Source organism: Ranitomeya variabilis, chromosome 8, assembly GCF_051348905.1.
Source record: "Ranitomeya variabilis isolate aRanVar5 chromosome 8, aRanVar5.hap1, whole genome shotgun sequence".
Taxonomy (NCBI): domain Eukaryota; kingdom Metazoa; phylum Chordata; class Amphibia; order Anura; family Dendrobatidae; genus Ranitomeya; species Ranitomeya variabilis.
The window spans coordinates 140341822-140357036 of record NC_135239.1 but is presented as its reverse complement, the minus strand read 5'-3'; the positions used below and the strand labels follow the sequence as shown (position 1 = coordinate 140357036).

The 15215-nt window shown below is 44.3% G+C and overlaps 1 protein-coding gene across 3 annotated transcripts in view; it reads left to right on the top strand.

Moving 5' to 3' along the window:
• SERHL2 (serine hydrolase like 2) overlaps positions 1-15215 on the top strand; it is a 208508-nt gene that overhangs the window by 43616 nt on the left and 149677 nt on the right. For all 3 annotated transcript variants that reach the window (XM_077277341.1, XM_077277342.1, XM_077277340.1), the window contains exon 3: positions 9644-9781. In XM_077277341.1, coding sequence (XP_077133456.1) covers positions 9644-9781 — 138 coding nt within the window. The remainder of the gene's footprint in view (positions 1-9643; positions 9782-15215) is intronic.

The window sequence follows — 15215 nt, the reverse complement described above, 5'->3', positions numbered from 1 at the left end:
GGCTTTCTGTTGATCTGACACCTCAGGGGCTCGCTCAGCTAGTGGTGCTCAACTACAATCTATTCAAATGGAATCTGTGTTCTAAAAGCCAAGTAGCGCTCCTTCCCATCCGATCTCTGCTGTGTGCTCAAACAGTAGTGTTCAACCACATATGGGGTGCTGCCACATTCAGTAAAAATTGTGTAACAAACCATGGGATCCATGTTCTCCTATTACGCCTCGTGGAAATTATACATTTAGTGCCAAAACAGTATTTTAGTTGAAAAAAAATTAATTTGTTGTTTTCACATCTAAATGTTATATAATTTTATGAATTGCGTGTAGGTTTAAAATGCTCAATACACCCCTAGATGAATTCCTTGAGGGGGTCTAGTTTCCAAAATGGAGTTACTTGGGGGTTGAAGGTTTGGTTTTGCTATTTTGGCATGTCAGGGGCTTGGCAAATGCAATATGGCATTCACAATCTGTTCCAGACATATTTACGCTCCACAAATTAAATGGCTCTCTTTCCTTTCCAAGCCCTGCCATGTTCCCAAAAAAGCAGTCTTTGACAGCATATGAGTGGAAGACATAGCTTAACAAATTATGGGGTCCATTTTTCCTCAACACCCCCTAGATGAATTCCTTGATGGGACTAGTTTTCAAAATGGGGTAACTTATGGGGGTTTCTGCTGTTGGTTCCTCAGGGGCTCTGCAAATAAGATATGGTGTCTGCAGTTTATTCCAGCCAAATTTACATTCCAAACATCAAATGTTGCTTCTTATGTTCCGAGCCCTTCCCTGTGTCCAAACAGAACTTTTTAGTTTCAATAAATTTTTATTTTCAGAAACGCAAAAGAATTCAGAACATTTTTTCATAACTTTCTCCCGTGCAGGGGAAATTATACATGGGTAATAAGATTCTAACAAAACTGTAACAGTTTATACACGAATACACAATGACGTAGACAATCGGTGAAAGGAACAAGAGGGAAGGGGGGGGAAACAGAGAGATCCAACAATTTGTCATTGCAATCATAGTGAACAGAGATTGGAGGCGAGCCTGAGGGAGACTGTTAATTTGTAAGTTCGCTAAAATTTCAAATGGATATGGTCAAGACTTGATTAAGATTGATATTGGAGTTTCTTTCAATCCAAGGTCTCCAGACCTGATAAAAAGTGTCCCATGAGTCATTTCTCGTTGCCTGAATTCGTTCGTAAAGCATAATGGTGTCCATCTTTTCGATGACCATTGATATAGAAAGGGTAGGCGTTTTCCATCTCGTGGCGATGTGTAATTTTGTAGCCATACAAAGTTGCATAGTCAGGTTATGGGATTTATTGGTATGGCCAGGATATTTGGCCCCTAAGAGGAACACAGTTGGATCAAGCTGGATCTTTGTAGCAAACAGTTCCTCCATGACAGATCTAACTTTTCGCCATAGAGCAGAGACGACTGGGCATTCCCACCATATGTGTTTTATATCCCCTAGCGCTCCGCAACCTCTAAAACATTGATCCGATAGGTTTGGGTAAACTGCGTGGAGCGTGCTCGGAACTTGATATGTCCTGTGTAGTAGTTTGATGGATGTCTCTGCAATAGAGGCCTGATGGCTTCCTTTGGATAACGAATAACAACATTTGCACCATTTTTCAATGGACATAGTCATATTTAGATCCTTTTCCCATTGCGTCATAAATTTAAATTTTTTTTCTCCTTGTATGCTATTTAAGGACGAATATATGAGAGAGATGGAACCCCTACCCAAGGGCTCATCTAGACATTTCTGTTCGTAACTGGTGGGACATAATGGAGTCCTATGCTGCAAGATAAGTTCAGCAAAATGAAAGATACGTAGAACTTCCCTAGTTGGAGGCGAATATTTTTGTATAAATTCTTGTTTAGTAAATAGTATATTGAGGGGTGTGCAAAGATGTTTCAGGATGGTTATACCGTTGGCTAGCCACCAGGAGAAAGGACGAGGGTCTAACCCCGGTGGGAATGAAGGGTTATGAAAAATGTGGGTCAGCAGGGACGATCTAGATTGCAACCCATGCTTGAACCTCTCCTTCCTCCAGAGCAACAGTGAATGGGCCGTGAACGGAGCTATGACATGTAGGTCCTTTGGAAGTTTTTGTAGGGACCACATAAGACCGGGTAATGAGAATGAAGAGAGAGGATTCAAGTCCAACCCATCTGGGCACGCTATTCTTGTTTGCACAAGCTTGACAAACAGAACTTTTTAATTAATCACCAGGCTCAGAAGAAGGTAACAAACTTTGTAGTCTGCTTTTTCATATTGCCTCTTGCAAAAGTGAACCATTTGGGGCTAAAGCAACATTTTTGTGAAAAAAAAAAAAAAGAAAATGTTCAATATGACGGCCTAATGTTATCAAATTCTGTATACTACATGTGAGTTCAAAATGCTCACTGTACGCCTAGATAAAATCCGTGTTTGGTGCAGTTTCCAAAATGGGGGCACTTGTGGGGGTTTTCAGCTGATTAAACACCTTAGGAGCCCTGGAAATGTGACATGGTGCCTGCAGTCTATTTCAGCCAAATTTGTGTTCCAAAATTCAAATGGTGCTACTTCTGTTCTGAGACCTGCCGTTTGTCCAGAGGATTCTGGCCACATGTGTGGTATCGGTTCACTCAAAGGAAACTAGGTAACAAATTGTGGAGTCCATTTTTTGCGTGCTATTCATAGTAAAAGTGGAAAAAATGGAGCTGGTGCAACATTTTAGAATAAAAATAAAAAAAAAATAATAATAATTTGACTTTGCATTAATTCCTGTGTAGCACCTGAAGGGTTAAAACATTTCCTGAGCTTTGAAGTATTTGAGGGGTGCGGTTTTTAAAATTGTATCACTTTTGGGGAGTTTCCAATATATAGGCCCCTCAAGCTCTATTTAAATCTGAATAGGTTCCTAAAGAAACAGATTTTGTAAATTTTCTTGAAAAAAATTAGAAATTTTTACTAAACGTTTAACTTTTCTAACATCTTAACAAAATGAAGTGATGCTTGAAAAATGATGCACATGTAAACTAGACATATGGGAAATGTTATTTATTAAATATTTTGTACAGTATGACAAGTGTAAGGATTTAAAGATAGAAATTTTGAAAATTGCAAACCTTTCACATTATTTGCCAAAACTACGATATTTTCACAAATAAATGCAACACATATCTATCTCAATTTATCTCTAACGTAAAGAACAATGTGTCACGAACAAGCAGTCTCAGAATCACTGAGATCCATTGAAGCGTTCCAGAGTTATTGCCTCACGAAATGATACTGGTCAGATTTCAAAAATTTGGCCTGGTCATTAAAGGGAATCTGTCACCCCCTGGGATGTATATGACCTATTAATATGGGCATACAGGTAATAGAAATGTTACGTTAGTCTTACCTGTATGCCTCATATTAATGGTCTTGTTGTTGAGAAATGTTATATTTTTTTCTGTATGCTAATTATTTCTTCCAGGCTCCAGAGCTTGTGTGTTATGATCCTAGTGGTAGAGGATCTCAGGAGTTCCAGCTAAGTCCGCAAACACAAAAACCAGCTCATAGGGAAGTGGTAACTTGGCTGACCGCATATCTGATCCTGGCACAACAACTAGAAGTAGCCGGGGAACGTACCTACGTTGATTCTAGACGTCTCACACCAGCCGGAGAACTAACTAACCCTTTCAGAGAAAATAAGACCTCACTTGCCTCCAGAGAAAAGACCCCAAAGTTATTATACAAGCCCCCAACAAATAATAACGGTGAGGTAAGAAGAAAAGACAAACGTAAGAATGAACTAGATTTAGCAAAGAGAGGCCCACTAATTAATAGCAGAAAATAGGAAGAGGACTTATGCGGTCAGCAAAAAACCCTATAAAAATATCCACGCTGAAGATCCAAGAACCCCCGCACCGGCTAACGGTGTGGGGGGAGAATATCAGCCCCCTAGAGCTTCCAGCAAAAACAGAAATCACATTTTGAACAAGCTGGAACAAAATAAGAGCAAATGCAAAAGGACAAAAATAAGAAAGCAGAACTTAGCTTATCTTGCAAAACTCAGGGACCAGGAGTCAGGAGGAAAACATCTTGGAAAAACGATCACACACCACCCAGATGACAGACATTCCTTGAGACACCGGAAGATCTGAAATGAAATCCATGGAAATGTGCGTCCAAGGCCTCTTCGGGACGGGCAAGGGCAAAAGCAACCCGCTGGCACGAGAACAGCAAGGCTTAGCCCGAGCACAAATCCCACAGGACTGCACGAAAGAACGCACATCCTGCGACAGGGAAGGCCACCAAAAGGACCTAGCCACCAAATCTCTGGTACCAAAAATCCCAGGATGCCCTGCCAGCACCGAGGAATGAACCTCAGAGATAACTCTGCTGGTCCATTTATCAGGAACAAACAATCTATCAGGTGGGCAAGGGTCAGGTCTACCAGCCTGAAATCTCTGCAACACACGTCGCAAATCAGGAGAAATGGCTGACAAGATTACTCCCTCTTTAAGAATACCAGCTGGCTCTGAGACGCCGGGAGAGTCAGGCACAAAGCTCCTAGAAAGAGCATCAGCCTTCACATTCTTTGAACCAGGCAGGTACGAGACCACAAAGTCAAAACGGGAGAAAAACAACGACCAACGAGCCTGTCTAGGATTCAGGCGCTTAGCAGACTCGAGATACATCAGATTTTTGTGATCAGTCAAGACCACCACACGATGCTTAGCTCCCTCGAGCCAATGACGCCACTCCTCAAATGCCCACTTCATGGCCAATAACTCCCGATTACCAACATCATAGTTCCGCTCAGCAGGCAAAAATTTCCTAGAGAAAAAAGCACATGGTCTCATCACAGAGCAACCAGGGCCTTTCTGCGACAAAACAGCTCCGGCACCGATCTCAGAAGCATCCACTTCAACCTGAAAGGGAAGTGAGACATCAGGCTGGCACAAAACAGGCGCCGAAGTAAACCGGCGCTTCAGCTCCCGAAAAGCCTCCACGGCTGCAGGAGCCCAATTAGCAACATCAGAACCTTTCTTGGTCATATCCGTCAAAGGTTTAACAACGCTAGAAAAATTAGCAATAAAACGACGGTAGAAATTAGCAAAACCCAAGAACTTCTGAAGACTCTTAACAGACGTGGGTTGAGTCCAATCATGAATAGCTCGGACCTTGACTGGGTCCATCTCCACAGTAGAAGGGGAGAAAATAAAACCCAAGAAGGAAACCTTCTGCACTCCAAAGAGACACTTTGAGCCCTTCACAAACAAAGCATTATCACGCAAAACCTGAAACACCATCCTGACCTGCTTTACATGAGAATCCCAATCATCAGAAAAAACCAGAATATCATCCAGATAAACAATCATAAATTTATCTAGATACTTCCGGAAGATGTCATGCATAAAGGACTGAAACACTGAAGGAGCATTAGAGAGCCCAAAAGGCATCACCAAGTACTCAAAATGACCTTCGAGCGTATTGAACGCAGTTTTCCATTCATCTCCCTGCTTAATGCGCACAAGGTTGTACGCACCACGAAGATCTATCTTGGTGAACCAACTGGCACCCTTAATCCGAGCAAACAAGTCCGACAATAGTGGCAAAGGATACTGAAATTTGACAGTGATATTATTCAGAAGCCGATAGTCAATACAAGGTCTCAAAGACCCGTCTTTCTTGGCCACAAAAAAGAATCCCGCACCAAGAGGGGAAGAAGATGGACGAATATGTCCCTTCTCCAAAGACTCCTTTATATAAGAACGCATTGCGGCATGCTCAGGTACAGATAGATTAAATAATCGTCCCTTAGGAAATTTACTACCAGGAATCAAATCTATAGCGCAGTCACAGTCCCTATGAGGAGGAAGGGCACTGGACCTGGACTCACTGAATACATCCTGATAGTCCAATAAATACTCCGGAACTTCAGAAGGCGTAGAAGAGGCAATAGAGAGCGGCGGGGAATCGCAATGAATTCCCTGACAACCCCAACTTGACACAGACATAGCCTTCCAATCCAAAACTGGATTATGAGTCTGTAACCATGGCAGACCCAAAACGACCAAATCATGCATTTTATGCAGAACAAGAAAACGAATCACCTCCCGATGTTCAGGAGTCATGCACATGGTCACTTGTGTCCAATACTGCGGTTTATTCTCCGCCAATGGCGTAGCATCAATTCCTCTAAGAGGAATAGGATTTTCCAAAGGCTCCAGGACAAAACCACAGCGCTTGGCAAACGACAAGTCCATAAGACTCAGGGCAGCACCAGAATCCACAAATGCCATAACAGGGTAGGAAGACAATGAGCAAATTAAAGTCACAGACAAAATAAACTTAGGCTGCAAATTACCAATGGCGACAGGACTAACAACCTTTGTTAGGCGTTTAGAGCATGCTGAGATAACATGTGTAGAGTCACCGCAGTAAAAACACAACCCATTCTGACGTCTATGATTTTGTCGTTCGGTTTTAGTCTGAATTCTATCACATTGCATTGAGTCAGGTGTCCGTTCAGACAATACTGCCAGAGAATTAGCAGATTTGCGCTCCCGCAAACGCCGATCAATCTGAATGGCAAGAGTCATAGAATCATTCAGACTTGTAGGGATGGGAAACCCCACCATCACATTCTTAATGGCCTCAGAAAGGCCATCTCTGAAATTTGCGGCCAGAGCACACTCATTCCATTGAGTAAGCACGGACCATTTCCGAAATTTTTGGCAATACACTTCAGCTTCATCCTGGCCCTGAGAGATAGCCAGCAACGCTTTTTCTGCCTGAATTTCAAGATTAAGCTCCTCATAAAGCAATCCGAGCGCCAGAAAAAACGCATCAATATTTGCCAATGCAGGATCTCCTGGCGCCAATGAGAAGGCCCAATCCTGAGGGTCGCCACGCAAGAAGGAGATAACAATTTTAACTTGCTGAGCTGAGTCTCCAGACGAACGAGGTCTCAAAGATAGAAACAATTTACAATTATTCCTAAAATTCCTAAATTTAAATCGATCTCCAGAGAACAGCTCAGGAATAGGTATCTTAGGCTCTGACACAGGACTACAAGTAACAAAATCCTGAATGCCCTGCACTCGTGCAGCAAGCTGATCCACACTAGTAATCAGAGTCTGAACATTCATGTCTGCAGCAGGGCTTCAAGCCACTCAGAGAAAAAGGGGAAGGAGAAAAAAAAAACCTCAGAACTTTTTTTTTTTCTTTTAATCCCGCTTCAGCAATGCATTAAATATTCTCTTTTTGGCCTGGAATACTGTTATGATCCTAGTGGTAGAGGATCTCAGGAGTTCCAGCTAAGTCCGCAAACACAAAAACCAGCTCATAGGGAAGTGGTAACTTGGCTGACCGCATATCTGATCCTGGCACAACAACTAGAAGTAGCCGGGGAACGTACCTACGTTGATTCTAGACGTCTCGCACCAGCCGGAGAACTAACTAACCCTTTCAGAGAAAATAAGACCTCACTTGCCTCCAGAGAAAAGACCCCAAAGTTATTATACAAGCCCCCAACAAATAATAGCGGTGAGGTAAGAAGAAAAGACAAACATAAGAATGAACTAGATTTAGCAAAGAGAGGACCACTAATTAATAGCAGAAAATAGGAAGAGGACTTATGCGGTCAGCAAAAAACCCTATAAAAATATCCACGCTGAAGATCCAAGAACCCCCGCACCGGCTAACGGTGTGGGGGGAGAATATCAGCCCCCTAGAGCTTCCAGCAAAAACAGAAATCACATTTTGAACAAGCTGGAACAAAATAAGAGCAAATGCAAAAGGACAAAAATAAGAAAGCAGAACTTAGCTTATCTTGCAAAACTCAGGGACCAGGAGTCAGGAGGAAAACAGACATAGACTGATTACATCGATTCCAGGCACTAGACTGAGTTTCCAGGAAGTCTAAATAGGAACACCCAAGGCCTAACGAACCAGGTGGGTACCAACCTAGGGAAGGCTAATCCAAGTGCCATACCGCTAGTGACCACAAGAGGGAGCCAACAAATATAGTTCACAACACTTGTGGTGCCTGGAAGAAATCCCTGCCTCCTGTCTTCATTGTAATACTACCCCCCTCTGATGCACGTTGGTTATGGCCCCGGAATCCCGCGCCTGCACCCTGCACTCCCTCAGAAATCCATACCTCATCCTCCCTTCCATAGGGACTGCATTCAGGGATCTTCTGCGCCGGCCCCGGCCAGTCACTGTGACCTCTGATGTGTGCGCTGATAAGGTGCTCTCCCCACTTCCTCCCTGCATAGTCATCGCTATGTACATGTGGTTCCTAGCAATGAGTATGTAGGGAGGAAGCAAAAAAACTATCTAGTTTCACACTAGCGTTTATCCGGGCTATGGAGGGATGCGGACTTCCTCCGTGAAGCCCTGCCCACTGCCGCGCCTCTTCGTTCAGCTCCGCCTACGGCCGCATGCGGCGTGCGCACCCGATCTTTAATATTGGGTACGCAGGCCACGCCGCTGTATGCGGATGCCACCACATGCGTCTTTTTGACGGTGCGACGACCTGCGCCGAACACATGTTGCATTTTCGTGCAGATGCCGCACCGTCAAATCAACGCATGCAGCTGCATCCACATACAGCGGCATGGCCTGCGTACCCAATGTTAAAGATAGGGTGCGCACGCCGCATGCAAGCCGTAGGTGGAACTGAACGAAGAGGCGTGGCAGTGGGCGGGGCTTCACGGAGGAAGTCCGCATCCCTCCGCTAGTGTGAATCTAGCCTATGCTTTACAATTTGTGTTGACACACAATTTTTTCATGTTCAGGTATATCCTCTCCCTACAGCTCCAGGGGACTGCAATGGGGGCGTCCTTTGCGCCCTCATATGCAAACCTATTCTCTGTGTATGAACTGTTAAATTTATACATGATCTGTTCCGAGATTTTTGTGTTAAGCACCGTAATTGACATATATATGCTATATGTATGCTTGTATACTCATATTGCTGCTTACTAAGCTGTCTCCAAATCTTAGTTACCCTGCGCTATTCGCTGTACTTTATATATGCTGTGTTCAGGGTATAATGTATGAACCGCTAAGTTACTTGCACTTTTTTATGTTAACAACTATTATATCTTGAACCCGCTAGACTTAACGTATGTTTGCACATTTCTTTCAATAGCTGTTCCAGCTTGATCTTCTGTCCTTCCCTGCCCTATTTTTGTACTTTACATGGACTCTACATGCAAATTTATATAGAGCCTATGCATCGATCATTGATACTTCTTTATCACACGTACATCTTGATAGAACATACTATGTTACGTTCTTAATACTATTGTTAGTGGTCTTCCAAAACCTTTTTACTTGATCAGAGAATGTACAGTAACTTATACCTATTGACTTTGCATTTCTTATTTCTCATATTTTTGGTCCGGGCTTTCCACCCCATTTCCTCATCTGTGGTGTTTGCTCTTTTTAACAAACTTTATTATGTTATGTATGGTTTTATGATTTGTTCAATAAAATGTGATTTTATTCTTTACCCTGGCTCGTGTTTAAAGTAATTTCTTTTTTTGGTGTATATATAATTTAACCCTTAGACTAAAAAGGTTGTGCACCCCTGTATTAGTATTTCTTACAAATATTTAGTGGCACTAACTGTATCATTTGTTTTATTTCAGAACTCCGGTTTAAAGTCCCGTGGGGGCACCTAGCAGCCAAAGCATGGGGTCCATCTGAAGGGCGACCAATTTTGTGCTTACATGGTTGGTTGGATAATGCCAACACTTTTGACAGACTTATTCCATTGCTTCCCAAAGGTGAGTTCAGAGTTCAAAATGTGCCCCAACATTTTGTAAGCAAACTTGGAGATGAAAGTGGATATAAAACCCCCGGTACGGGAAACAGGTGCAGATGATCATTGTGGTTTGTCCGGATGAAGACATATGATCACCTCAAAACACGATGACAAAACCACATCCATACCGCATCTGTTTCCCTATCATATATTGGATCCTCAGCATCCCGGTTTTTATATCCACTTTCATCTCCAAGTTTACTTACTAACTGTTTAGTGGATCTCTTTTGCTTTAACCCCTGCCTGACATGCACCGTACATATATGGCGCTGCAGGAGCTGCATTCCCGCAAACCTCATTACATGAATAGTGCCACGATCGCGGGGACTCGCGATGAGTGCCGCTACGATCGGGTGCGGGTGTCAGCTCTGTGTGAGAGCTGACACCCTACAACAACGCCCACGATCGGTGCTAGCACCGATCGCTGGCGTTTAACCCCTCTGATGCCGCTTTTACTAGTGAAAGTGACATCGAGGAGATCGCAGAGGAAGTGGGCTCACGTTGAACTTCCATCAGGACAACGTGTTGCGATCGCATTGTCCTGATGATCTCTATGGTGATCCCTGGCCGCAAGATGGCCAGGGGGTCTTTCACAGAAGGTGGCTTCTCAGTGCCTGCTCTGAGCAGGAGCTGAGACTCCTCCTTCCCTGCCTGTCAAGACACTGATCTGATGTTCTGCAGTTAGGAACCTTTGCAGAGTATCAGATCAGCGATCTGTCACAATACAGTGATGTCCCTTCCTTTGAGAATGTAAAACAGGAAAAGAAAAATTATTAAAAAGTGTGAAAATATACAGTACAGACCAAAAGTTTGGACACACCTTCTCATTTAAAGATTTTTCTGTATTTTCATGACTATGAAAATTGTACATTCACACTGAAGGCATCAAAACTATGAATTAACACATGTGGAATTATATACTTAACAAAAAAGTGTGAAACAACTGAAATTATGTCTTATAGTCTAGGTTCTTCAAAGTAGCCACCTTTTGCTTTGATGACTGCTTTGCACACTCTTGGCATTCTCTTGTTGAGCTTCAAGAGGTAGTCACCAGGAATGGTCTTCCAACAATCTTGAAGGAGTTCCCATGATGCTTAGCACTTGTTGGTCCTTTTGCCTTCACTCTGTGGTCCAGCTCACCCCAAACCATCTCGATTGGGTTCAGGTCTGGTGACTGTGGAGGCCAGGTCATCTGGCATAGCACCCCATCACTCTCCTTCTTGGTCAAATAGCCCTTACGCAGCCTGGAGGTGTGTTTAGGGTCATTGTCCTGTTGAAAAATAAATGATGGTCCAACTAAACGCAAACCGGATGGAGTAGCATGCCGCTGCAAGATGCTGTGGTAATCATGCAGGTTCAGTATGCCTTCAATTTTGAATAAATCCCCAACAGTGTCACCAGCAAAGCACCCCCACACCATCACACCTCCTCCTCCATGCTTCAAGGTGGGAACTGTTATGATCCCAGTGGCTGGGGATCACAGGAAATACTAGCTAAGTAACTAAACATAGACACGAGCTCTAGGGAGGTGGTAACTGGACTGACCGCAAAACCTGATCCTATCCAAACACACTAAAGGTAGCCGGTGAACGTGCCTAAAATCCTGGACGTCTCGACACAGCCTGAGAAACTGACTACCCCTAAAGAGAAAGCAAGACCTCACTTGCCTCAAGAGAAATAACCCCAAAGATATAGGAAGCCCCCAACAAATAATAACGGTGAGGTAAGGAGAAAAGACACACGTAGGAATGAAAACAGATTTAGCAAATGAGGCCCGCTAATACTAGATAGCAGAATACAGATAGCGAACTGTGCGGTCAGTAAAAAACCCTACCAAAATATCCACGCTGAGAAATCAAGAACCCCCACACCAACTAACGGTGTGGGGGGAGAAACTCAGCCCCCCAGAGCTACCAGCAAGCTGGGAAATCACATATTAGCAAGCTGGACAAGAAACATATAGAACACTGATGATCAAAAAATGAACAAAACGGAAACTTAGCTTCTCTTGAAGAGACTGGGAGAAAGGTAGTCAGAAGGAATCAGAATAGCACTGAATACATTGACAGCAGGCATAGACTGAGAGTCCAAGTGAGCTTAAATAGAAAACCAGCCCACAGATAACGAGACAGCTGATGCCAGTCACAAACCTGCAGAAAGACAGCACTCACATAGTACCACTTGTGACCACAAGAGGGAGCCCAGAAATAGAGTTCACAACAGTACCCCCCCCTTGAGGAGGGGTCACCAAATCCTCATCAAGACCCCCAGGGCGATCAGGATGAGCCGCATGGAAGGCACGAACCAAATCGGCCGCATGGACATCAGAGGCGACAACCCAGGAATTATCCTCCTGACCATAGCCCTTCCACTTAACTAAATACTGAAGCCTCCGTCTGGAAATACGAGAATCCAAGATCTTCTCCACCACGTACTCCAATTCGCCCTCAACCAGCACCGGAGCAGGAGGCTCAACAGAAGGAACCACAGGCACCACATACCTCCGCAACAAAGACCTATGGAAAACATTATGAATGGCAAACGATGCTGGGAGGTCCAAACGAAAAGACACCGGGTTAAGGATTTCCAAAATCTTATAAGGACCGATGAAGCGAGGCTTGAATTTAGGAGAGGAAACCTTCATAGGAACATACCGAGAAGACAGCCATACCAAATCCCCAACACGAAGTCGGGGACCAACACCGCGACGGCGGTTGGCAAAGCGCTGAGCCTTCTCCTGTGACAACTTCAAATTGTCCACCACATGGTTCCAAATCTGCTGCAACCTTTCCACCACAGAATCCACCCCCGGACAGTCAGAAGGCTCAACCTGACCCGAGGAAAAACGAGGATGAAAACCAGAATTGCAGAAAAAAGGCGAAACCAAAGTAGCAGAACTAGCCCGATTATTAAGGGCAAACTCGGCCAATGGCAAAAAAGTCACCCAATCATCCTGATCAGCAGAAACAAAACATCTTAAATAAGTTTCCAACGTCTGATTAGTTCGCTCGGTTTGGCCATTCGTCTGAGGATGGAAGGCCGACGAAAAAGACAAATCAATGCCCATCTTAGCACAAAAAATCCGCCAAAATCTGGACACAAACTGGGATCCTCTGTCAGACACAATATTTTCAGGGATGCCGTGCAAGCGAACCACATTCTGAAAAAATAAAGGAACCAAATCGGAGGAGGAAGGCAACTTAGGCAAGGGCACCAAATGGACCATTTTGGAAAAACGATCACACACCACCCAGATGACAGACATTCTCTGAGATACTGGAAGATCTGAAATAAAATCCATGGAAATGTGCGTCCAAGGCCTCTTCGGGACAGGCAAAGGCAAAAGCAAACCGCTGGCACGAGAACAGCAAGGCTTAGCCCGAGCACAAATCCCACAGGACTGCACAAAGGAACGCACATCCCGCGACAAGGAAGGCCACCAGAAGGACCTAGCCACCAAATCTCTGGTACTAAAAATCCCAGGATGACCTGCCAACACCGAAGAATGAACCTCGGAAATAACTCTGCTGGTCCATCTATCTGGGACAAACAGTCTCTCTGGTGGGCAACTGTCAGGTCTATCAGCCTGAAATTTCTGCAGCACTCGTCGCAAATCTGGGGAAATGGCAGACAAAATCACTCCCTCTTTGAGGATACCAGCCGGGTCTGAAACTCCCGGAGAGTCAGGCACAAAACTCCTAGAAAGGGCATCAGCCTTCACGTTCTTCGAACCAGGCAGGTACGAGACCACGAAATCGAAACAGGAGAAAAACGACCAACGAGCCTGTCTAGGATTCAGGTGCTTGGCAGACTCGAGATAAATCAGATTTTTGTGATCAGTCAAGACCACCACACGATGCCTAGCTCCCTCGAGCCAATGTCGCCACTCCTCAAATGCCCACTTCATAGCCAACAACTCCCGATTACCAACATCATAATTCCGCTCGGCAGGCAAAAACTTTCTTGAAAAGAAGGCACAAGGCTTCATCACAGAGCCATCAGAGCTTCTCTGCGACAAAACAGCCCCTGCTCCAATCTCAGAAGCATCCACCTCGACCTGGAAAGGAAGAGAGACATCAGGCTGACATAAGACTGGAGCTGAAGAAAACCGGCGCTTCAGCTCCCGAAAGGCTTCCACTGCCGCAGGAGACCAATTAGTCACATCAGAACCTTTCTTGGTCAAATCCGTCAAGGGCTTAACCACGCCAGAAAAATTAGCGATGAAGCGACGGTAAAAATTAGCAAAACTCAAGAACTTCTGAAGACTCTTAACAGATGTAGGCTGAGTCCAGTCATGAATAGCCTGGACCTTGACAGGGTCCATCTCAATAGTAGAAGGAGAAAAAATAAAACCCAAAAAGGAAACCTTCTGTACTCCGAAGAGACATTTTGAGCCCTTCACAAATAAAGCATTAGCACGCAGGACCTGAAACACCATCCTGACCTGCTTCACATGGGACTCCCAATCATTAGAAAAGACCAAAATGTCATCCAGATACACGATCATAAATTTATCCAGATATTCTCGGAAAATGTCATGCATAAAGGACTGAAACACAGAAGGAGCATTAGAGAGTCCAAAAGGCATCACCAAGGACTCAAAATGGCCTTCGGGCGTATTAAATGCTGTTTTCCATTCGTCCCCCTGCTTGATACGCACAAGGTTATACGCACCACGAAGATCTATCTTGGTGAACCAACTGGATCCCTTAATCCGAGCAAACAGATCAGACAATAATGGCAAAGGATACTGAAATTTGACCGTGATTTTATTTAGAAGACGATAATCTATACAAGGTCTCAGAGAACCATCCTTCTTGGCCACAAAAAAGAATCCTGCACCAAGAGGGGAGGAGGATGGGCGAATATGTCCCTTCGCCAAAGACTCCTTTATATAACTCCGCATCGCGGCATGTTCTGGTATAGACAAATTAAAAAGTTGTCCCTTAGGGAACTTACTGCCAGGAATCAAATTTATAGCACAATTGCAATCCCTATGAGGAGGCAGGGCACCGGATCTGGGCTCATCAAATACATCCTGGTAGTCCGACAAAAACTCAGGGACCTCAGAAGGAGTGGAAGAAGCAATTGACACCAAAGGGACATCGCCATGAATCCCCTGACAACCCCAACTTGACACAGACATAGCTTTCCAATCCAGAACTGGATTATGGGCCTGCAGCCATGGCAGACCCAAAACTACAACATCATGCAAATTATGCAGCACAAGAAAGCGAATCACCTCCTGATGTACAGGAGTCATGAACATGGTCACTTGAGTCCAATACTGAGGCTTATTCTCAGCCAATGGGGTAGCATCTACTCCCCTCAGTGGAATAGGAAATTCCAAAGGCTCCAGAACAAAACCACAGCGCTTGGCAAACGACAAATCCATA